The 21,620-nt window shown below is 44.5% G+C and overlaps 2 protein-coding genes across 2 annotated transcripts; one reads left to right on the top strand and one right to left on the bottom strand.

The window, feature by feature from the left end:
- The first annotated feature begins 2,105 nt into the window (after positions 1–2,105).
- Positions 2,106–6,761, top strand: UBXN6 (UBX domain protein 6). The gene is made up of 11 exons (XM_010724949.3): positions 2,106–2,261; positions 2,494–2,648; positions 2,981–3,042; positions 3,234–3,365; positions 3,646–3,743; positions 4,103–4,178; positions 4,272–4,356; positions 4,562–4,781; positions 4,886–5,016; positions 5,637–5,782; positions 6,181–6,761. The coding sequence occupies exons 1-11, from the start codon at positions 2,179–2,181 to the stop codon at positions 6,307–6,309; spliced, it is 1,317 nt and encodes a 438-aa protein (XP_010723251.1). The 5' UTR covers positions 2,106–2,178; the 3' UTR covers positions 6,310–6,761.
- A 554-nt stretch (positions 6,762–7,315) lies between these two features.
- On the bottom strand, positions 7,316–21,614 carry CHAF1A (chromatin assembly factor 1 subunit A). Its single transcript, XM_003213217.3, has 15 exons — positions 21,465–21,614; positions 21,309–21,359; positions 20,273–21,093; positions 17,939–17,995; positions 16,034–16,275; positions 15,401–15,461; positions 14,817–14,885; positions 14,181–14,401; positions 13,508–13,676; positions 13,220–13,300; positions 13,043–13,132; positions 12,543–12,804; positions 11,452–11,939; positions 9,187–9,280; positions 7,316–7,791 (listed from the first exon to the last, which is right to left on the bottom strand). The coding sequence occupies exons 2-15, from the start codon at positions 21,355–21,357 to the stop codon at positions 7,694–7,696; spliced, it is 2,802 nt and encodes a 933-aa protein (XP_003213265.1). The 5' UTR covers positions 21,358–21,359; positions 21,465–21,614; the 3' UTR covers positions 7,316–7,693.
- Positions 21,615–21,620: the final 6 nt, after the last annotated feature.

Below are 21,620 nucleotides of genomic sequence, written 5' to 3'. Positions count from 1 at the left end.
GCCCGGCCCGCAGGATGTCCCGCCTCTCCCGCAGGCCCAGATTCTATTGGTTGCTAGCGGTGCCGCTCTGACAACTCGTCCAATGGAAAGATGCGAGGGCTCGGCGGGATAACGGGATTGGGCCGTGCCTCCGGCGGCGGCGGGGTGGGGGCAAAGAGGGGCATGGCCGGGGGGGCGGGGGCCGAGATGTGGAGGGGCGCGGGGCCTCTGCGGGCTGAAGTGCGGGGATCGGGGTTAGATTTAAAGGGGTCGGGGGCTGCGGTTTGGGGCAGATCTGCGAGGGGGGGCGTGGGCTGTCAGGAACTGTGAAAGGAATGAAAGGAAGAGCCCCATGGAGAGGGTCCCCGTGGCACGAAGGTGAACAATTTAGAGGGAAAAAAGCCATCAGCAGCCATCTCGCTTGGGGCAGAAGTGCAGCCCAGAAAGCCCGAGCCTTCCGGAGAGGTTAAATCCCAGCAACTCCCTGGAGCTGTCCTGATAGAACATGAGAGCAGGGCTGGGGGTAGCTGGAAGGCATCCCTCAAACAGTGCAGCTGTGGAGAGAGCTTCCCCTTAACCTGGGGGAAGGTTCTACAGGAAAGGAACAGGAAGCATGCAGAGGAATTAGACCTGATTTAGAATCATGACCTGATTTATGTGCTTTTGTAAAAACTCCTTTTCACTTGAACTAAATCCAAGCCAAACCAAATCAGACTGTCTGCAGCTTCATCCTGGTTTAGCTCAGCTTTTAAATTTAGTTTATATCAATCTGATATATATATTTTTTCCATTAAATCATGGAAAAGTGACAATTTGCTGCTGTCTGAAAAGTGAGAAACTTCAGTCAAATGGAAGCTGCATGTGATGCTGTGACAGCCTGAGCTGCGCCTGGCAAGGGTGAGGCTGTTACCAAACACAACCCACACGTGTCGCAGGGATTACCTATAGAGCAATTACACCTCTGGGAGAGGCAAGTGAGAACAAACCATGGGCTGAGTGCGCTGTGTTCCCTGCGGCGCTGCTGGGGTGTGCGTGGCTGCTTTGGTGGCGAGGGGAAATGACTCCAGGCTGTGTGGAAGGAATCCACTGAGGTGTGGCGGGTGCAGACAGCAGCCAAGGATCAGTGTGATGGAGACAGTTACCTGGGACAAGGGAGCTACCCCAAACAGCATCTGCTCCGGTGCCCCTAGGGGAAGCTGTGCTGTATCCCGGGCTGCATCCAAAGCAGTGTGGCCAGCAGTCATGAAGGGGATCTGCCCCTCTGACTTGTGCTGGGGAGACTACCTGGAGCACGGTGTCCAGATGTGGAGTCCTCAGTCCAAGAGACACGGACCTGTTGGAGTGCAACCAGAGAGGGATGTGAGGGATGGAACAGCTCCCTGTGAGGACGGGCTGAGAGCTGGGGTTGTGCAGCCTGCAGAAGAGAAGGCTCCAGGGAGAACTGAGAGCAGCCTGTCAGTACCTAAAGGGGCTGCAAGAAACAAGAGGATGGTTTTTAGCAGGGCCTGTGTGATAGGACAAGGGGGAATGGTTTCAGACTAAGAGAGGGAAGATTTAGAGCGGATATAAGGAAAAAGTTCTTTAATATAAGGGAGCACTGGCACAGGTTGCCCGAAGAGGCAGTGGTGCCCCATTCCTGGAGACAATCAAACTCTGGATGGGGCTCTGAGCACCTGACGGAGCTGTGGGTGTCCCCGTTTACTGCAGAGGAGTGTGACCATATGGCCTTTAGAGGTCCCTTCCAACTCAAACCACTCTGTGTTTCTATGCCTTGACCCAGTTTGCCTGCAGTTATCACAGGTTATCATAGGATGACAGAATCATGGAACGCTGTGAGGAGCTGCAGGCCACCATGAGGGGCTGCAGGCCTTGGGGTCTATCAGGGAGCTGTAGGCCACCGTGTGGGCTCCTCTCAGCCTCCCCTTCTCTGTGCAGAACAAACCAAGGGTGAGTTTGGGGTGATATGGGGGCTTCGCGGTCTGTTTACTACTGAATTCGAGTCGGTTGAGGCTACTTCTGTCGGCCCGAGGGCTCCTCCAGAGCCTGGAGGACCGCGCACAGAGGCGGCGGGATAGAGCGGCAAGAGGGCGGTGATGGCCCCGCCCCCTTCCGGGCACGGTCACGTGAGCGGACCGGAAGTGAGAGGGTGGGTGTGACCGGTTGCGTTCCGGTGTGGGTTCGCTTCCCGGCTCCGTCGCTATGCGCAAGTTCTTCCAGGAGATCAAGGCCGACCTGAAGTTTCGGAGCGCGGGGCCTGGCCAGAAGCTCTCGGAGCCGGCTCGGTACGGGGTAACCGCAGGTCCCGCTGTTGGGCCCGGCGGTGGAGCTCGGGGCCGGGGCGTCACGGCCTGAGGGACGCTGAGCTCCCGCGATGGCCCGAATGCAGCTTGCAGTGATTAGGGAACACACGTTGAGTTCCTCCAAAGGTCCTTCGGGTGCCAAAAGCAAGCGGGTTGCTGCCGGTCCGCGGTGCCCAGGGAGCTGCCTCTTGAGCTGCGTTCTGTCCTGCCGCAGGGTCCCCAAGGAGAAGCCGAAAGCAGAGGCAGCACCGAGACCTCGGCAGGGACCCACTGATGAGGCACAGATGGCAGCGGCGGCAGCGCTGGCCCGGATGGAGCTGAAGCCAAAGGCGAAGCCACCCTCCTCCCAGGGGGCCATCAAGAACCAGGGTAGGAGATTCCTCGAAGATGCAGCTGGGGTGAGAGCCTGGCTGGGCTGCAAGGCTCTGCCAGTGATAGCTCCAAGCTCAGCAATAGCTGCTACAGCTGCTGTAGGTCTGAGCCTGGAAAGAGAGTTCCCAGCTTGGCAGCTGCGTAGCTGGAGCTGGCTCCTTGCTGATGACAAGACTCTTAGAAATGGGGCTAAGGCACACCGTGAACCAGAAGCAGAGCACCCACAGAAGTGTTTGCTTCCCCGAGCAGAACTGCACTGTGCAAAGCCCTCTGAGGAACCACTTGGGGTCTGTGCCCCTGCTGCCATAACTGGGATTTTTCTCTCCTAGTGAGAAAGGAGCTGATGGCTGAGGCAGCTGCAAGTGAGAAGGGGGTTTCTGCAGACCAAGAGGTAGGAGACATGCTGCTGTTTCCTAATCATGTTAAAATGCATGCTTTGAGAGTGCTATTGTCCCTGTCCTATAGAAATATGCTAAGAATCCACAAAAAACAAAACAAAACAAACAAACAAAAAAACAACCAACCCACAGCAATGCAATACAAAGCAAACATCATTCAGTTGCGCCTGCTTTTGTCTCTTAGGACCCAGCCTTCTCAGACAAGGAAGCTGCAGCTGAACCCTCTGTTTCAGGAGTCTATTTCATTTGCCCATTGACCAGCGCAGTTGTAAGGAAAGATGAGAAAGAAAAGCATATCAGAGAAGCCATCCAGTCGGTGAGCTTCACATCTGCTGGCTGTGCTTCTTTCATTCCTTCCATTTAAAGTCATTTTGTGCATGAATCCCCTCAAGCAATGCAGCAGTGACCTTACTCTTACCTCTTACCCTCTGCCTTCTCCCTCATCTACCAGACTGTAGGCTCTGTTCAGATGTTATAAATTCCTGCCCCTTTGGCTCGCTATAAATGCTGAGGCAGGGAGCTCCAACCTACACATCCCCTTTGATTGTACATAATAGTCAGTTCCCCCATGACCAGCTTCTCTTCTTCTTTTCCAGTATTTCTCTGTAGATCCAGTGGCTGCTTCCATCATGGAGATTCACACCTTCAATAAGGATCGGGAGAAAGTCCGAGTAGGTGTGGAAACCATGGCCAAGTAAGTAGGATGGAGCACTCGAGGAGCTTGTCCCTTCCCTGGAAGGTTAACAGGCATTGCTGCACTCCAAGGAATGTCTGAAGGAAAACAAAGCCAAATACTTGAAACATCTTAATTAAGTGACGCTGTCAGTTGAAATAAGGTCAAATTCTCTGAGGTGTTTTGAGTTGATCCACTGGTCCAAGAGGTTTGGTGGTTGATCTCAACCACCACCACCTTCTGTCTAGCTTGCTTTCCTCACTTTTACAGCTTTTATCTGAGACCTTACAGTATTTCTCACAACGTGATCACTATGCGTGGGGGGCAGCATGTCCTGAAGTGCCCGCTTTGATCCATGAACTACATTCCTCTTTCTGCAGATACCTGGACAACATCTATCTGCATCCAGAGGAGGAGAAGTACCAGAAAATCAAACTGCAGAACAAAGTATTTCAGGTGAGATCAGGATTGCCGCAGGTGCTCTGCCTAGGGAACTCCTTGCCTGGAGCAGACTACATTTTATTTTTTTTTTTTCCCCTTTTCTTCCAGGAAAGGATAAACTGCCTGGAAGGCATACATAGATTTTTCCAGTCTGTTGGGTTTGAGACAAAAACACTGCCTGTTCCAGGACAAGGCAAGATATTTAAGTGTATGGTAAAGTGAAGGCAGCAGTCTGAGTGGTGGGACATCCCAGGGGAGGCTTTGGTTGTTCTGAGAGCTCCACACTTCAGGGCTGTCATACGAACAGCCTCTTGCCCTGCATTTTCCTTGTTAAGACAGTAGTTTTTCCAGATATTATTGCCCTTATATTTCATACATTAATGTGCTTTTGGTTGTAGACACCACTGAAGAGTACTACGTTCTAAAGGAAGAAATGCTGACCAAGTTGGAAGACCTCAAGGACTACAAAGAGCAGCTTTTAAGCTGTGAGCCACTGAGACTCCAGCTGGATCGGCAGCTCTGTGTATTTAAACCATCAGCTGAAGCTGCTCGATTTGAGCTGCCAAATGACTTCTACAACCTCACTGCAGAAGAGATAAAACGAGAGCAACGGCTCCGGTGAGCAGGTTTAAAGTGAGGGTCTCCACTACCCAGGGGGCATGCGATGCCAGCTAACTACCTTATGCCTCTTCTTCATGCTAAAAATCACTTTTTATCTAAAGGACAGAAGCAGTGGAAAAGGCTTCAATGCTGAGGACAAGAGCCATGAGAGAGAAAGAAGAACAAAGGGAAATGCGGAAGTACAACTATACCCTGTTACGAGTTAGATTTCCTGATGGCTACCTTCTCCAAGGTAAGACTTCTTACCCTCTCTTTGTGCACCCCTAATAGCTTTTGAGAATACTTGTAGCAGAAGAGATTGATAAGCAGGCTTGAGATGTGCAGAAGACAATTGTTAGAATGAATACAGAAAGGAATAACGTTTTAGTACAAGTCTTTACAATCTTTGAGCCTTCCATGTGCCTCACCTGCATAGGGCTGGAACTGTAAGCCAGGGTTCACCGTAGAGGAAAGAATCTCAAGGCATTACTAATTAAATGTGCTCTTCCCAGGCTACTGCTAGCAAGCTGGAATAATTAGATGAGCTTGCTATAGTAACCAGCATGAAATTGCCTGTGTGGTGGCAGGTTGTACAACAGTACAAATCCTCTTCAATTTTTGCAGTAGAACTCCAGAAATAGTTTTAGGCTTTTCCAGTTCTTTGTTACAGGCTGGCAGGGGTTTACAACATGTGAAGCAGCACTTTTCTTTAGGAATGCTGCTTTTATACTTCAGTTGAATCAGGCTCTTCCAACGCCACTGAAGTAGTTTATAAAGTTAGCATCAGTACTGGAGCCCTGTGAAACCTACCACAAAAGATTGCATTTGCTAAATGCCAGACTCTTCCTCTATGTCACTTTTTCTTCATGGCAGGGACTTTTTATGCACGTGAACCTGTATCTGTGCTCTACAACTTCGTCAGAGAAGCACTCAGAGATAACTGGCTGCCCTTCGAGCTTTTGGGACCTGGAGGTCTCAAACTGACAGAGGAAAACTTGGCTTTCAATGAGTGTGGACTGGTGAGTAAGAGATGGCACCTTGCACAGGGGTCTTCAGGTGGCAACAGAGCTCTACTTGTCAGGGTCAGATGGTGCTCATAACTTAGATTGCATCTTCAGCTTTCAGCACAGTAGTGCTCTGTCCCTTCTTTAAGCTCAGGCAATTACATGAAGGCTAACTCAAGGTTAGGTGGCCTCCATCAAAGAAACTTTAAGGACCTGTAGGAAACTCTGGCTACAGCATTTGCCAGCACTGACAGCAGAGGGCTAGTATCCACTCTGGGAAGAGATGGAAGGCAGCAACTGTGAGCCAAGTGCAGCTCTAGCATAAAGCTTCCATGACCAAGCTCAAAGCAGAGTACTCAAGGAGCATGTATGTATAGCATTGTAGCTTAGTAACACTGCTTTCTCTGTTCCAGGTCCCCTCAGCTCTTCTGACTCTTGTCTGGGATGCAGCAGTCATGTCAGACATTGAGGCATCAGGACAGGAACAACCAGCAAGCCCCCTGAAACCAGAACTTCTCTCCAACGTCCAGACACTATCTTGAAATAAAGGGCACTGGTGGTTTTAGACTGGTCCCTTAGGCTGGAGCTTCCACTACATGATCTCAGAAATGACTTTTAGCTCTGCAGCATGGGAGGCTAGAGATTCAGCCATTTAAAACCAACCTTGCAGTCATTTCCACAACTCAGTAGCCATTCAAGGTAGTCTTATCCAGTAAAACTTTCAAGGCTGCACTTAATGGCTTCAAGAACTGAGTTCTAGCAATGACTGTTTAAGGTATTTTTAAGGCCATGATGAAGTACTACTTTCCTCTTTTGGAGGAGGGATGAGATGCTAATAGAGGGCTGGATGACAAACTGATAGAGCCTGGATATTGGGCTGGGCTTAGAATTCAGCTTTTCCTTTTGTTTCTATGTGCACTGTAACTCCTATTGGAGAGAGTATATTTAGATAACGTTATGTTTAATCTAATTAAATTGATTATTTAAAGATTCAGTTCTGCTTCAAGTTATTTGAGTTGTATTACTCTTACAGTTTTGAACTACAGCTGAGTTCCAGTCAGTGCTGGAGCTAGCACTAATGTGCAGCTGGGGCATTGGTCCTCATCTTCCTAAGGCACCTGCAGACAGAAGAGCCAGCCTGGGAAACAAACAACAAGCAAGAGCTACCTATGCTGCATTTTCCCCTCTGATGAGAGATTAAACTCCAGATTACAGCCAGTATTTCAGAGAATTCATCCCTCAGCAGCCGAGAAGCCTTATAAAAAGTTAAAAACCACAGCAAGCTTGTTACATACATTACCAAGTGTGATGCCATTTCCATTCCACATGCTTAAAGCTGTCCTGGGGGATAGTGATCAGCTTTTTTACACACATCCCTTTCCTATTGCAGCAAAGTATATAGGAGATCAGAAGTCTCTCACTGTCACTAGCCTGTAATTAATATCAGACTATCACAGAATAGGAGGAACAGCTTGCAGGTATTTCCTTTTCCGAAGGCATAGCTGTGGAGCTGTTCCCATAGCAAGTAAAATCACAAACAGGATAATATAGATAGCATAAAATCAAATGTAATTGTACATCATTCACACCCAAGGGCATGCTATACAACATTATGAACAGAGTAAGTCTCAAGAAGCATCACAATAAGCTTATTTAAAAAACCCTCCACTAACGTAGATACCTTCCATTACAAAGAAGTATCAAAATTTCAATAATGCTTTATTAAGGACAGATTAATATGCAATATTTTTTAAGCTAAAAACTAAAGATTTAAGCTTCCATCTGGTCTGAAGCAGAACAAAGTGCTGTCTTCTCTTTACAAGAAATATGGAATACTTTCAGGTATCTTGTTCAAAGATACACAGGGTTTTCAATTTTCTAAATAATTCTACATACATACAAGAGAAGTTAGTAGGCATTTAAGTCTCAAACTGTATTAGGTGGGCTGACCACGTTGGCATCCTGGTGAGCAGCAGTTGTACCACTGGATTCTGGAACTGTTTCAGTGACTGTCAGTGTTGAATCTGCAAAGTAGAAGAAGTGTCATCTTGTGGTTGTGTTGTTTTTAAAGTATCTTCATTAAACCAGTCAAATTTGACTACTGCCATCTATGCATCCAGTCATGAATCCAGTTACAAGTCTCCTTTTCAATACCATTTGGTATTAACACTGGATTTTAGCACTGGGTTACACTAACACAGAGTAAAACTAATTCTAATTAAGAATCAAGTCTTGTTAGTGCTTTAGAACTAGGCAGAGCTGCCACCAAACAGCACTCTCATCCTCAGAACAAGAGCTTATGAACCTGAAGTAAGGCTTTCATCCTGCTGTAGTCATGTAATAAGCAAAAGCAGCTTAAGATTAAATGCAAAGCTTCTTGCCAAACAGTTGTGTTGTCACTTATGGGAGGTGAGAGGAGGAACGCAACACCAGCTCAGATAGAAAGAGAACCAAGATGTGTCTAGAATGGCTCAAACCTCTGTAGAATTTAATATTTGCAGAAGCTCTCATCTGGCAATTAAAGGAGCTGCCTAGTAATAATAATAATAATAAAAAAGCCACTTAATTCAGGTTATGCAGCATTGTGAAAGAGCTATTGTGAGAGCTGTAAAGCTTGGAGGTTTTAAAAGCAGTTTAGAGGACGTAGCTGCATATGGTTTGTGTTAAGTCATTGATCTGTATGATCAAGTATGTGTAGTTAAAACCTCACTGAGATGAAAGGAGCTTTTCCTTTCCTCATTTCCCTGTTTCAGAATCTGTAGCCTGAAAGGCTACACTTACAGCTATAGAGCTTTTGAAAACCCTTTTTTCCAAGCGATAACTGGGACAGAAATATAAACAACTGCTTAGATTCTAGCACATGGCTGTGCAATGTTGATCAAAGCATCCATCTGTCACACAGCTGAGAGCTTGGCTATCTGGTGCTATTTCCTCCAGAATGGAGGCTTCAGCATGCACTTAAGACTTCAAGAAGGCAGCAAAGCTAAGCTCCAGACCTTGTCAGTTCTGGGAAAGCTTTGAACAGAAGCATGCAAGCCCCTGAGATGAGCCCTTCTCAGCAACATTTACTAATATAAGTGGATCTGCTGATAGCAGCCCAAATGTTCACTTTTCTTATCAGAAACAAACTGTAATGCTGGCAGACAAATGTTGTTCACAAACACTTTGCTCTGCTTAGTCACTTAGAGGGAGGAGGGAAAGAGAAGAGCAGATTAGCAAAAATCATAAAAAGCAAAGAAGCATCTAGAATAAAAGTCATAAAAGCAGAAAAATATATTGAATAAAACATCTATAGAGAAGAACACAAAGCTTGGTAAAACTGCAGCAGAAAAAACAGTGACACGTTTAGCTACAGTTTCTACTCCCCCATCTGCTAGTGATTGTCTGCCAAGAGCTTGCTATCAAGTATTTGTTCCCACCTTTGCATGGCTGTACATCCACAATCATGCAGTCATCATCATCCTCATCTTCCTCAGTGTCTGCCTGAAAGCCATCCATCTCCATCGCCTCAGCCTTAAGGGGAAGAGGAGGAATAGAAAAGTTACAAGATATCAGCAAGGTGGCAGCGTTAAGGGGCAAGATCTTGCACAGCCAATGCTAAGGACTGAGATGGACACCTCTCACAGTTAGTGCTCAAAGCACAGTCCATAGATGTTTGCAAGGAACAGCAGACACTGACTTCTGGTAAAAGGCCTGGTCTGCAATGGCCCATACAGCAGGAAGCATGCCAAGTGCTTGTGCTCCATGTTTCACTATTACACAACACCAATTACACACCTAGAAGTCAGTTCAAGCCTCAATTAGAGTCTGACTCAGTTTTGTCCTTATTATATATATATATTTAAGGGAAATCTTCCCCCTCTTTTGATTTCTTGCTTCTGAAGACAAAAAGCAACTTCAGCTTGTCAAGTTTAAACTTGTTCTCCCCTGACTCATCTCTGTCAACAAACTTCTGGTCAGGGAGGGATGACAGTTCTTTCCTTGGTGACACTATTTGCTGCCCTCAGAGCTGCAAATCCACTCATTTTGAATCAGGAAAGGAAACAAACATAAGGAGTGATGCAAACTGAAGCTGTTCTGCATCAAATATCTCCAAGTTCTTTTCTCCCCCCCCTACTTTCTTCAGCTGGAACTGTGAAACTGAAGTCTCAGAAGTTGGTCCCTGCCCATACTAACTGTTCCAAGAAGTTTTATATTTACAGCTTTCATTAAAGTTGCAGTTTTCAGATAAAGTACCTCCCCTCCTACACATGCTGAGGTATTTCAGTACCAGGTTCTTTCTCTGCAGCTTATGTAAGAGCATCTTTACTTATAGAAGAGTCCTGGCACGAGCTTTGTGGCACAGCCATATAGGAGAACAGTCAGCAGGTCAAGGCTGTCAGGTTCTCTAATTTCTCCACAAGCTCCAACCTTGCTCAGCTGGAAGGATGGGATCTCAATACCCAAATGCTGCTGATTTAGATGACAGGCATGAAAGGCCTTCAGGAACCTGACACCTCTGTTCTGAGCTGTGCTACATCACATCTCACGAGGGCAATTAAGATGTTTTCTTAGGCCAATGTTGTAACTCTACTAAAAGAGTTAGCTTCACTATGTCTGCCCAAGTGCTTGAATATAAGCAGAGCTTTGGAGTTATTTTTCTATTTTTTAATCTCTGCTTTTATTTAGCATATAAGAAAAAAAAAACCAATCAGATGCAGTTTGAGGACTGAACAGCTTCTCAGCTTTCTGTTCCCTATCGATATTTGTACTTCATTACAGATCTTCAGTACAAAAGCTGAAGAAGTGGAAAGTAAACTTAGAAAGAAAAGCACAAAAAGCCTCGAGCAAGGCTTCCTTCCTCCCCCTTACACACAGGAGAGCAATATAAATCCACTGAAGAGTGCAAACTACTCCTGTCTGTAGGTTTGAAAGCACACAGCTGATAACAGCAGGTTTCAGGACCTAAAGCCTTACTGTCTTAAGAACATGGACAGAGCATCACATAGCTGAAGCACTGATCACATGCTTTTCAACCATACTTTTGGATAATTAAGCTCTTAATACTACTTGTTTGCCTCTGCTTTTCAGGGTAGCCATAACAGGAAGAGCAGAGATTAGAGTTGGAATAGTGACTACTCCAAGTATCTTCTTTGCTCCTGTGATTTTTGTTTTTAAAACAGCTCTTGAAATCCAGCTTTATATATATATAATAGTATGAGCCTGAGACTTTGCAGACTATTAAGAGTTGAGTTGCAGCACTTAGAAACCACATTTAGCCAGTACATGTGCTTCTGATGCAAGTCACCAGCCCAGGCTATACATCTGGCAGCCATACACACAAATCTGCACGCAAATTGCACACAGCTGGAAAACCAAGGACAAGCAAACACTCAAAACTATTCCCAGCTTGGAAGCAATCACTGCCAAATAGCAGAAAATGGAAGAACAGCAGATTAATGTTTCAAGTGAAACAATCCAAGTTAGAGGAAAAGAAATCCATCTCTTTAGAGTTGGGAAATTTTACTCCTTCCCCACCAAAAAGATCTTTTTGTATGACAAATAGTTTTGGTAGCTTAATATTTTGACTCTGCTGATGGCAGATTCAGGTCAATCTGGGAGGAGTGCCATGATATTTGCCTACTGAAGACACACAGCTGCATTCCTGCCGTTCATAACTGGGGAAGAGTGCTGTGAAAGCTCACCTGTTCAGCATCCCTAGGCCTTTTCATGAATTTAGTGATGCACATGCTTCCAGTAGATTTCCTCTTTACTGACACAGGGGTGCTCTGCACAAGTGCCACACCTGGCACACCGCCACCGTCCTCCTTTCCTGAAGAAGGAACTTGGGTGACGTAGTTCCATTGGCAAGGGACAGGGAGGTGCTCTTGATCAAAACTCTTCAGCACCTCTGAGTGGACGTACCAACACATCCGATATTCAGGTCTCTTCTCATACACAGAGTTCTCAGAAATTATTCTCTTTAGCCTGGCTTTGGAAGGGACACCACTGTCCTCACCAACTGGTGTCTGTGGTCGGGATGTGTTGGGGCTCACAGGGCTCGTGTCTCCACAGTCAGCAGCTGCAGTCACATCACTGAACAGTCCCTGCCGGCAGCACTCCTGGAACTCCTGGATGATCACTTTGCTCCCATTCACGTTCCCATGGAGCAGTGGTAGAAGCTGGCCGAGGACTGCAGAGAAGAGAGGTTGCATAAAGTTTGTAGAGAACTATTTAAAGGTCAAGAAAAGCCTGGCTGACATAATATCAGTATACACGCCCCAGGAAAGAAGACAAATAAGATTTTAGCTTCTGTTGCAGCCCTGTATCTAAACTTTATATAGACATGTCAGCCACAATAGGAATGTGAAGTGAGAATTTCAACCTCTATTTTAGTCTTTTTGGGCATTACTCATACCCTTGTGTTAATCATACATAGGATGTACTCAGTACTGAAATTACAAACAAAATACATCCTCTCTCCCTGAGTAACACACAGCTAAGTTGGCTCAAGCACCTCCAGTAAGTAGTCCTAAATCTGAGCCTTCTGAATGAAGTCTTGTTGGCATTGTTTCCTGGATTACCTGAAGCAAGAGCTTTTAGAGACAGCAACCAAGGCCACAGAGTTGTGCAATGGCAGAAAACTGAATCCCAGGAGACTTCATAAAGATTACTTGAATTTCAGACAGTAATAAGCAGACCATTCTGATGCTTTAACTTGATTTAAAAAAAAAAAAATCTCAAAACTGGAGTACAACAGTGCATATATACAATTATTTAGCCCTTCACGTCTTACTCTGCTGATCTTTTGCTCTTTTTTTGCTACATTTCTGTATCTGCTGTTCTTCCTCAGCAACAGATGAATCCAGGATACACGCTGAGAACTGCTGGAGAACCTTCAGGTCTGCATTTGTGCCACTGTCATTTTGTGCACTTTCCCAGATGCAGCCAATTTTCACAGGCTGTAGAACATGGAGCCTCTTCCCCTTGGCCATCAGTTCATCCCACTCCTTTGCTTTCAGCTTTTGACGAACCTTCTGATTCTCTGGATCACACTCCTAAAAACCCACAGGTGAAAAATCTTGTTACAACCATTCCAGATGAGCAATGTTCTTTTAAAAAAAAAAAAAAAGCCACCTTCTTATTGTGTTCCCTGAGTTACACAAGTTCTCTCCTGCACTAAGCAAATACAAGTGATGTCACTGCCAGGACTACAAGATTTCTTCGTATGTCAATATTTAGTACTTGATACATAAGAAGCAAAGATGGAAATCCAGTGACACCTTGTTCACTTACTTCTGTCACTCCTTCATCTTCAGATAGGTACCCATGGGGTACAAAAAACCCATCGTCATCATCTTCATCCTCTCCTTCCTCTTCATCATCCTAAACATAAACTCAGCTTTTTAGAAATCTGGCACTGTCAGATGCACTCGTTCTTAAAAGCTGTCTTTCAGCACGTAGAATCCTTACCCCTTCACTATGGGAAAGGCTTTCACCAGGTTCCTCCTCTTCCCACTCTTCATCACTATCTACTTCATAGTCCAGTAATTTCTAGAAGAAGAAATGCCAATATGCCACTTCTGTTAATCTGAAAGCACGATGTCAGAGCCCACCTAGTGCTTCATAACTCAATAGCAAGAACGAGCACACAAGTGGATCAGAAATCCTAAAGAACAGGTAAACCTGAACACCATAAATTCACTTTGAGATCATTAAGGAAAAAAAAGAATCCAACTACGCTGCCTGTAAGTTACTTACACTGTCCTTTGACCAAGGATTCCTGGGACGGATCACAGTGGTTTTCTTGTTCCATGTGCCCCAGTATGCAGGACGGTGATTTTCACAGAACTGCAGAAGTTTCATTCTACCAAATTTCCCCCTTTCAGGAACAGCATCTGTTTTGCAGTTATCCACTACTACCACATCACTGTTAAAACAAGAGACTATCTTCAGAACCTACAGAATGCTCCCCTGCTGCTCAGGATAATATCTTCTACAGAATTTCAGTTCAGTATCAACACAGAACTTGAGCTGATTAGAACAAACACTCACAATTTGGTCGCCAGAACAGGAGTTTCAGATAAGCTACTGCCCTCTTATCAATACTATGGGTACCAGCAGCCCTGCCTTAGTTTCAAGAAGTACAATTGACATCTATCAAAGCTAAACACTATTCAAAGGCAAGTAGTTTCCAGTGCTGAAATGGAGCTGCCTAAAATGAAAGAAATCCTTATTTGCAGGAAGCAAGAAACATTATAGAATGAAGGAAATCTGTATCATAACATACTCTCCCTTTGAGAGGACTGGCAGACAAGAATCAAAAGAAAAGCTGCACCTTTCTACCATCCATAGGATAGATTACAGTTTCCTTGAAACCAGTCCCCTGTTCATCACAAAAACAAGTGGAGAAAACCCAGAGACACAGACTAACCTGTTCACTGTGGTACTGCTATTGACAAAAGTGGGTCCAGTTTTACGTGGCTTACGACACTTGAGATCCCTCAAGAAAGAAACTTCACTATTCTGTGCACGCAGGAGCCGATCCAGCTGTTCTAAGAAGTCTGGATAAAGGGCAATACGACAGAGGGGAGCTAAGACCATGTTCTCTTTAATTTCAAAAGGAGCAAACTTCCCACAAGAGCCAGCAAGAATCTGAAATGGTAAGTGAGGATTGTTAGGGCCTGAACGCCTGAGAAACTACAGTACCAGCATATTCATAACACACAAACCTAAGGGAAAAAAAACGTTACTGATATTTGAATGAGGACTTACAATAAGCCCTTCCTATCAGAGACTCCAACAGATCCTCTAAAGGTCTGTACACCCAACACAGCAGGAGACAAAGATGAGATTTTACTCAAGCAACTACAGACTTCTGTCATCTTTACTCTGGTCACAGACTTTTTTTTTTTTTAAAAGAAAACCCCTTCAATGTTTTAAAAATGAGGAAGTACTATTGCCTTTTTCACCTAAGGAGCTCTAAGGGATAGGTGAGAAGGAAACCAGTGTGTTTGTAAGAAGATGACTAATGAAAACCCAATGAAACGCAGGCATAGCAATAGCTCACCTTTGGGGCTTGCGGAGTCTTTGGTTTCTGGAAGAATCTTGTGATTTCTGCTTTCTGAGCATTAATACGCTAAGGTCAGAATGAAAATGCAAATTGTAATTAAAGGTATGACAAGGCCTCATCATTTAAAGTGAACTCAAGCATGACCCAACTTCAAAACTAATGAGGCATAAAACAAAGTTCAGTTGTTTATCAGCTCCTGTGATGCAATAAAAAAAAATAATAATTGTTTTCTCTAACACACTTGCACAGATTCCAGTGTAATTGCTAAGACAAGAAATGCAGAAAGAATTTAACAGATAGAACAGAGACAGCAGCATCTAAACAAGACAAGAAAACTGCGAGATCTAACTGGTGGAATGGCACTACCTGATCCCATTGGACTGACTCTGTTTCAAAGGGACGTGCTCATCCCCCAGCAGCAGATGCTGCAGGGGCAGCAAGGCATTGTACAATGCTGAGAGAACTTCAGGGAAGGTAAAGCAGCAGCTCCACAGCTCATAGCTCAGCAGGACTCAGCAGGGTGCCAGGGAGTCCATTCACAGCATTTCACAAGAACAGAAGAGCTTAGAGAAAGCATTTACCTTTTCCTCCTCTTTTAACCGTTTCTCCTCTTCTTTCTTTCTCTTCTCCTCAAGTTTTGCCCTTAAATATAAGAGTTCATTTCACTGGTCACAAATCAGAGTATTTGCTTGGACTGTGGCAGGTGAGAAGCCTTAATTAAGACCAATCACACTATGCACTAAGATAATTTGTTAAACAAGCATGGCACTTGACTGAAGTGCATAGAAGACTCTTCATTCCTTCTAAATCAGATATTGAACTGATGTGGGCACAGAATGTATAGGATGTTTCAAATTTTCCTCAATACCAAGAAAAGGTATTTAATGAGTTATCACAATACGAATGACTTCCTCAACAGAGGACAGCAGTACCAGCAAATGCAAAGTGAATAGCAAGACTGGTCAGGAAGGGAAAACTCAGTGGTTCATGACAGCTCTTTTCAGCCATTTCAGATCAGAAACCCAGGTCAGCCAGCAAGCAAAAAGCAATGCTGAGATTAAGATTTGACATTCTTTCCACCACTTTGAATATACTCAGTGACAAATAGGCACATGCTGTCCTGTCCTCTGAAATAGAGGGATACAGTGGGTCTGCAAAGGTTATCACCTCATCATACATTATTCCCCATGGCCTTTAGAAGCCAAGCCACTTACTCCAAGGCTTCCTGCCTCTCCTTGCGTTTCTCCTCCTTCACTCTCAACTTCTCAGCTTTTTCCTTTTCTTCTTTTTCTTTCTTTTCTCTTCTTTCTTTCTCTTTCAGTTCTTTCTCCTCCTCTTTCTTCTTCTTTGCCTCTTCCTTGGCTCGCTCCTTTGCGGCTTTTGCCTCTTCTTTCAGCCTTCCTTTTTCCTCCCTTTCTGCTTGTAACTTCTGCAGCTTGTCAGCACGCTCCTGATCCTAGTTCAAGAAAACCCATTAAGAAAGTGTCTTTGTGCACAGAAGCAGCTGCTGGCATACACACTTGAGTGAAATAAGGACATAACTTCTCCAACTGAGATTCTTGACCCAGCCACAAAGACCTGCAAGGTTCCAGTTAGGAACTGCATCCTGTATGCAGCCTCAGCTAGCTGAACTGTCTTGTGTGGCATTTTATTAGTTAATTTCTTTTCAGGTAATCAGACAAGGCAAAGCACTCTGTGCTTATTTAATGCATAGCATGAAAACAATGAGGGAAGGTGAGAAGAGTGAAAATGTTGTTTTCCCACATTATTTCATTTCAAAGCAACTAAAATTCTTTTTATGGGTCCTGATATAAATGAGAAGATGGTATTCTTACTAATTAAATAAACAAACAAATTTAAGGAAAATAATTTCCCTACACTGTAGGCATTGGTAACTCCACAAGGAAACTAGGATATGTCTGAACTCGGAGATATAAACACCCTTCTGGTACATTTCCAATTTCTTTTTGTTTATTTCACTTCTAAGTCTTCTTGGCAGGATGAAAAATTACTGAACAGCATTACAGTGTACAAATAATACCAAAACTGTGCCAAAGGTAAAAAGCAACACTGTCAGAACTGAGTCATTAGAACTCAGTAAAGATCTACTGGGTAGCTTTAGGAAGAGGTATAAAGCAAACAGCAGGGGCAGTGGGTTGATTTAGCTTTCAACACAAAGCTTCCACATTCTCATCTCTCTCAAACGAAATTATTTACATAAATAAACATTATAAGTGAATTATAGAAAGAAAAACAACAGTCTGGAACTTTACATGGGGCACTGTGAAAAGCAAGCATCTCAGAGAGTACACTCAGCCACTTATAGCTTATATTAAAAAAGCAAGCAACCAACCAATTTATAAATTAGTTACTACAGAACACAGCAGGGATTTACAAGCACAGCCCTTCCCAACTGCTGTTAAAATAACAGCCAGCTTTTCAGCATGCAGAGCCCACTCATACAACGCTGACTGTTTGAGAACTCCACGTGATCCATCAGCCTCCTCTGTATTTAGCACTGCATGACTGAAAACAGAATGGACAGCAAAATTACACCGCTGTTTTGCCTGGATGTTCTGAGTAGCAGCGTTGGAGTGGACACACACTGTAGCCTTAAGCATTTCCAGCAGTGATGTCCAATAGTTGCCATGAAACCATTGGCCCTCTTGCCTCACTTGCTGAAGAACAGATGCTACTTTTTGTGTTTTAAAGGGAGAAGGGTGAGAACAGTAAGGTAGGAACCCTAAACAGAAGTCTGTCAAGGATATCACTTGTGAGTGTCTGCTCTGTAGGCTTCCACTCTCCAAGGAAGGGTTTGAAAACACTCCCCAAAGCACTCTGATGAGCAGTCAGCAACATTTATAGTCTCTTAATATCTTACTGAAGCGCACAGAAATGCAGTGCAGGCCACCCACACTTCATTAGGTATGCATTAAGGAGATTTGGGAACAAACTGAGTGCTTTAACCACATGCATTAAGGCTCTTCCATATTCATCAGTGAGGAAAGCCAGGGAAAGAGATGCTATAAGTAGACTGAGATGAAATGCACAGGGCTTTGCTTACTATTCAATGCAAAAGCACAGCAGGTTAACTTTCTATGTCAGTGAAAAAGCCTTACTCTTTGCAATCTCAGCTTCTCCTTCTCTGCAGAACTTTTGTGGAGTTTCTGAGATACCTGAAATCACAAAAAAGGAAGTTTTATAGATCCGTATCATTCCTTTTTCATGAGACACTAAAACTACTAAAAAGAACAGCAAGCTCCATTTAAATTACATTAAATTTTTCTTCAGATTAGTATATTCAGCAACATAAGCATTCCTCCAGCACTAGATGTGCTCGAACTCTATTCTTAGATCCAATCTCACTGGTTTACACATAAGCCTGAACACATCTAATTGTTTCAGTTTACATTAGGTCCTCCTATTACTAAGCTTTGCATAAACAAACCCTTCTAGTTACTCAGTCCTAAAATATCATTTGCAATGTAACACCATGAGTACAAAAACCAACAGCAGGTACAGCTGCTACAAATCACAAGAACACAACATTAACTCAAAGGAAGCAACTCTGCCATGTAAACTTTTTTTTTAATGCCAGATTATTTAGCTACAGCTTCCTAAGTGCAAGGACTACCATCAATATTTCCATGCTGTTCCTGCTGGTGATCATAGCCCTCCTGTTCTTCCACTATTAGAAGTGCATCACCCTATGGGTCACACCTTCCTTTCAGTTAGAGCCATTATCCCCAAGGAGGAAAGGTACAAAGGTACTCTGTATCTAAAGAGTAGCACTCATTGACACGTTAGTTTCTGAGCAGTCTATTTCAGCACACTCTGGCTTGATTTCTTGTATCCACTTCCTCCTGCCATTCTCAGGCAAAGGCTGAGCATTTATCTCTGCGATTAAAGCATTTGGTCTGCTTTATTTTCTGCACTCAGACACAGAAGTTCAGAGCGTAAAGATGCATCAAGTGATTCTGTATTCACATGATGCAAAATAAGAACACTTTAAACTCAGAGCTTTACTTTACTGAAGTGTTTCTGCTTTAGAAAGCAGACATTCTAGCACAGACAATGGTGCAGATCAGCACAGACATCCCACTCTGGCTAACAGAATGAACGATGCGTTAACCTTGCCTCATACCAGGCAAAACCAATAACTTGTTGACCTGAATATATTACCTCCAAAGTCAAGTGCTCTCTTCTGTTCTGTTGCACTAGGAATATTTCATGCCTGCTTAAGTTTGTGTGTGTATTGTAAAGTGATATCACAAGTTTTAACAGCCAGAAGTTTTAACAGAAGTCAGAATCAGGTAACTCCCCCCAAATAAAATTCAAACAGAAGAAAAAAGGCAGACCACAATGAGAACTTCAAGTCCAGTTCATGCAGCACAGCATCTGTATACCTGTAAAAGCCTTCCTCATTTTCCCCTCCAATAATGCAGTTAAATGCAAGCAAGCACAGCAGTCAGAGAGCTCAGCTGAACTTTGGGCAAGGCTTGGCATCCAACACACTCCCCAAAATTGCTCTGCTGTACAGGTTTCAGTGCTGAGCGTTGTGCTCCCAACCAGAGCATCCTCTCTTTACACCTCCACCACCTTAATCTGCTCCCCAGGGAGACCAAGCACTTTTCAACCACTCAAGTCACAACCATTTCAGCCACCTGCACAGATACCGTTGGTTTTAAAAGCCTCCCCTTCAGCACAGCACCAGAAGTCACAAATCTCAGGGGTCTCTTGTTACAGGACAGGCAGTGACCAGAAGCTAAACCAGATCACATTCCCAGCACACACAGGGCTGTCAGACCAGAGGTATCCCATCCCCTCCAGCCCTAAGCAGCATCTCATGGTCACAGGAACACACAGTGAATTATCCCTTAAGCATCCTCATGCTGGCCAGGGCACACAAGATGGCTGACAGCACAAGCCTCACACACTTCATTCCTACTGAGACTTATTTGGCTTGTCCTCTGTCTTCAGAGGGAAAACTGCACTTCTGCTAATGTCCTACAGTTTCACTGAAAGGGTTTTTAACAGCCCAGATTCAAGACCTCACACACACACACAAAAAAACTTACAGCAGCAATAGAGAGAACAGAATGGATGTTATGAAACAATATCTGCTGGACAGACTCTGAGCTCTGTCCTTATCTCAGTCACTAAGGTGTACATCCCAAGGCATACACTTCATGATCACTATAATGAAAAGAACCTGTAAAAGGAGTTTAAAGCTGCACTCACACTATTCAAACATAGCAACTCAAAACCAAGACTTAAGTAGTCTAGCTATACAATTTAGAGGATTCAAGAGGGTAATCATTCAGGTACATTATTAATAGATGGACAACACCTTGCGGTCCCACAATCTTTGTGAATAACTTATTTATCCTTTTCATGACAAACAATCCATCTACAGTGTAGTAACTCTTAAACAACCAAGAAAAGAGACCAACCTTCCTAACAGGCGTTGAGACAGCTAAAGGACTAGTATTTCTCTTGGTTTCTGCAACAGGCTGTGCCTCAGGAGAGCTCACAGAGAGGGAGCTTAATGAGGAATTAGTAAGTACAGAGTCTCCTTCATGGGACAATTCTACGGTCTCATTTTCTGATGTGACACTTCCATCCAGAGAAGTGACCTGGGGAGATTTAGCAGCCATAATATCTTCAAGAAGCACCACAGGCATCTTCCCCTCAAATATGACGTCCTTCAGTTCACTCTGATTAACCTTGGTGTTTTCCAAGTTGTTACACTCTGTCAACCCAGAACGAGACTGGATTCCATCTACCAAATCTTCACTCTTATTTGCAATAGCTTCACACCGCACATCAGTCTCCATTGAATCATCAGTTTGGCTGTTCTGGGTGGAATTCAGGCAACTCAGCTTGTTCGTATCTTTTCCTAGCACACCATTAGTCAGAGCTGCAGAAGATGTTTTTGAATCAAAATTAACATCGTCTACATCGTCACTGAGCCTTTGATTAGACTCATCTACCGAGTCAATAATGACGATTATTTCATTTCTGCTATCTTTTGTGCCTTTTTGTATAAAGTGGTCTAAGGGACCCTTCCCATTAACAAGTTTCGGAACAAAAGTCACGTCTGAATTCAGCTGGCAGTCATTCTCCATATTGTCCGTGGGTGCACACGATGTGGCTGTGGAGGAATCCTTACTTTGGCTCAAATCACTCTTAGAACTCTTTCCTTTCTTGCCTTCTGCTTCTGCATCACATTTCTCCTTTGGTACAGGATTCAGGCGCTTGAAAGGCAACCGAGCTGCAACAAACAACATTTGGCTATTTTAGTCACAGAAAACAAATCAGCAGGATAGGGAGAAATAAAACTTAACGCATTCATTTTGCTGTTAAATAGCAGAACAAAACCAGATTACAGCTGCAGGCAGTTCACTACTGCAAATACTTCCAGGCCTGGTGGTTTTAAAAGGCATTAGGGCTTTACAAGAGGTGACAGAGGCTCTCCCACAGCCTTACCTTGCACGAGTCTCCGCGGGGGAGCGATCGCTTTGTCTCTGCACTCCATGGCTACAAAAGGGAAACAAAAAGAGCCCCGTGAATGGCTGGGCCACGCTGCAGCCCCACCACTGGCCCCGAGCAGCACCCAACAGGCACAGCCGGGCTCAGACTGACCTCCAGAGCTGAGGGAAGCCCAAGGGCCGAGGAAACGGCGCCGCTCGGGGCCTACACCGAAACGGTACCTCCGCTCTCGGGCCTCCTTTGTTACCTCAGGAAGGCCCCGCGCCCTCGGAGGCCCGGAAGCCCCGCGATGCCTCCAGGCCTTCCCCT

Source organism: Meleagris gallopavo, chromosome 30, assembly GCF_000146605.3.
Source record: "Meleagris gallopavo isolate NT-WF06-2002-E0010 breed Aviagen turkey brand Nicholas breeding stock chromosome 30, Turkey_5.1, whole genome shotgun sequence".
In the NCBI taxonomy this organism is placed as follows: domain Eukaryota; kingdom Metazoa; phylum Chordata; class Aves; order Galliformes; family Phasianidae; genus Meleagris; species Meleagris gallopavo.
Note: the sequence above shows the minus strand (reverse complement) of the source record. Positions and strands in the feature narration are given on the sequence as shown.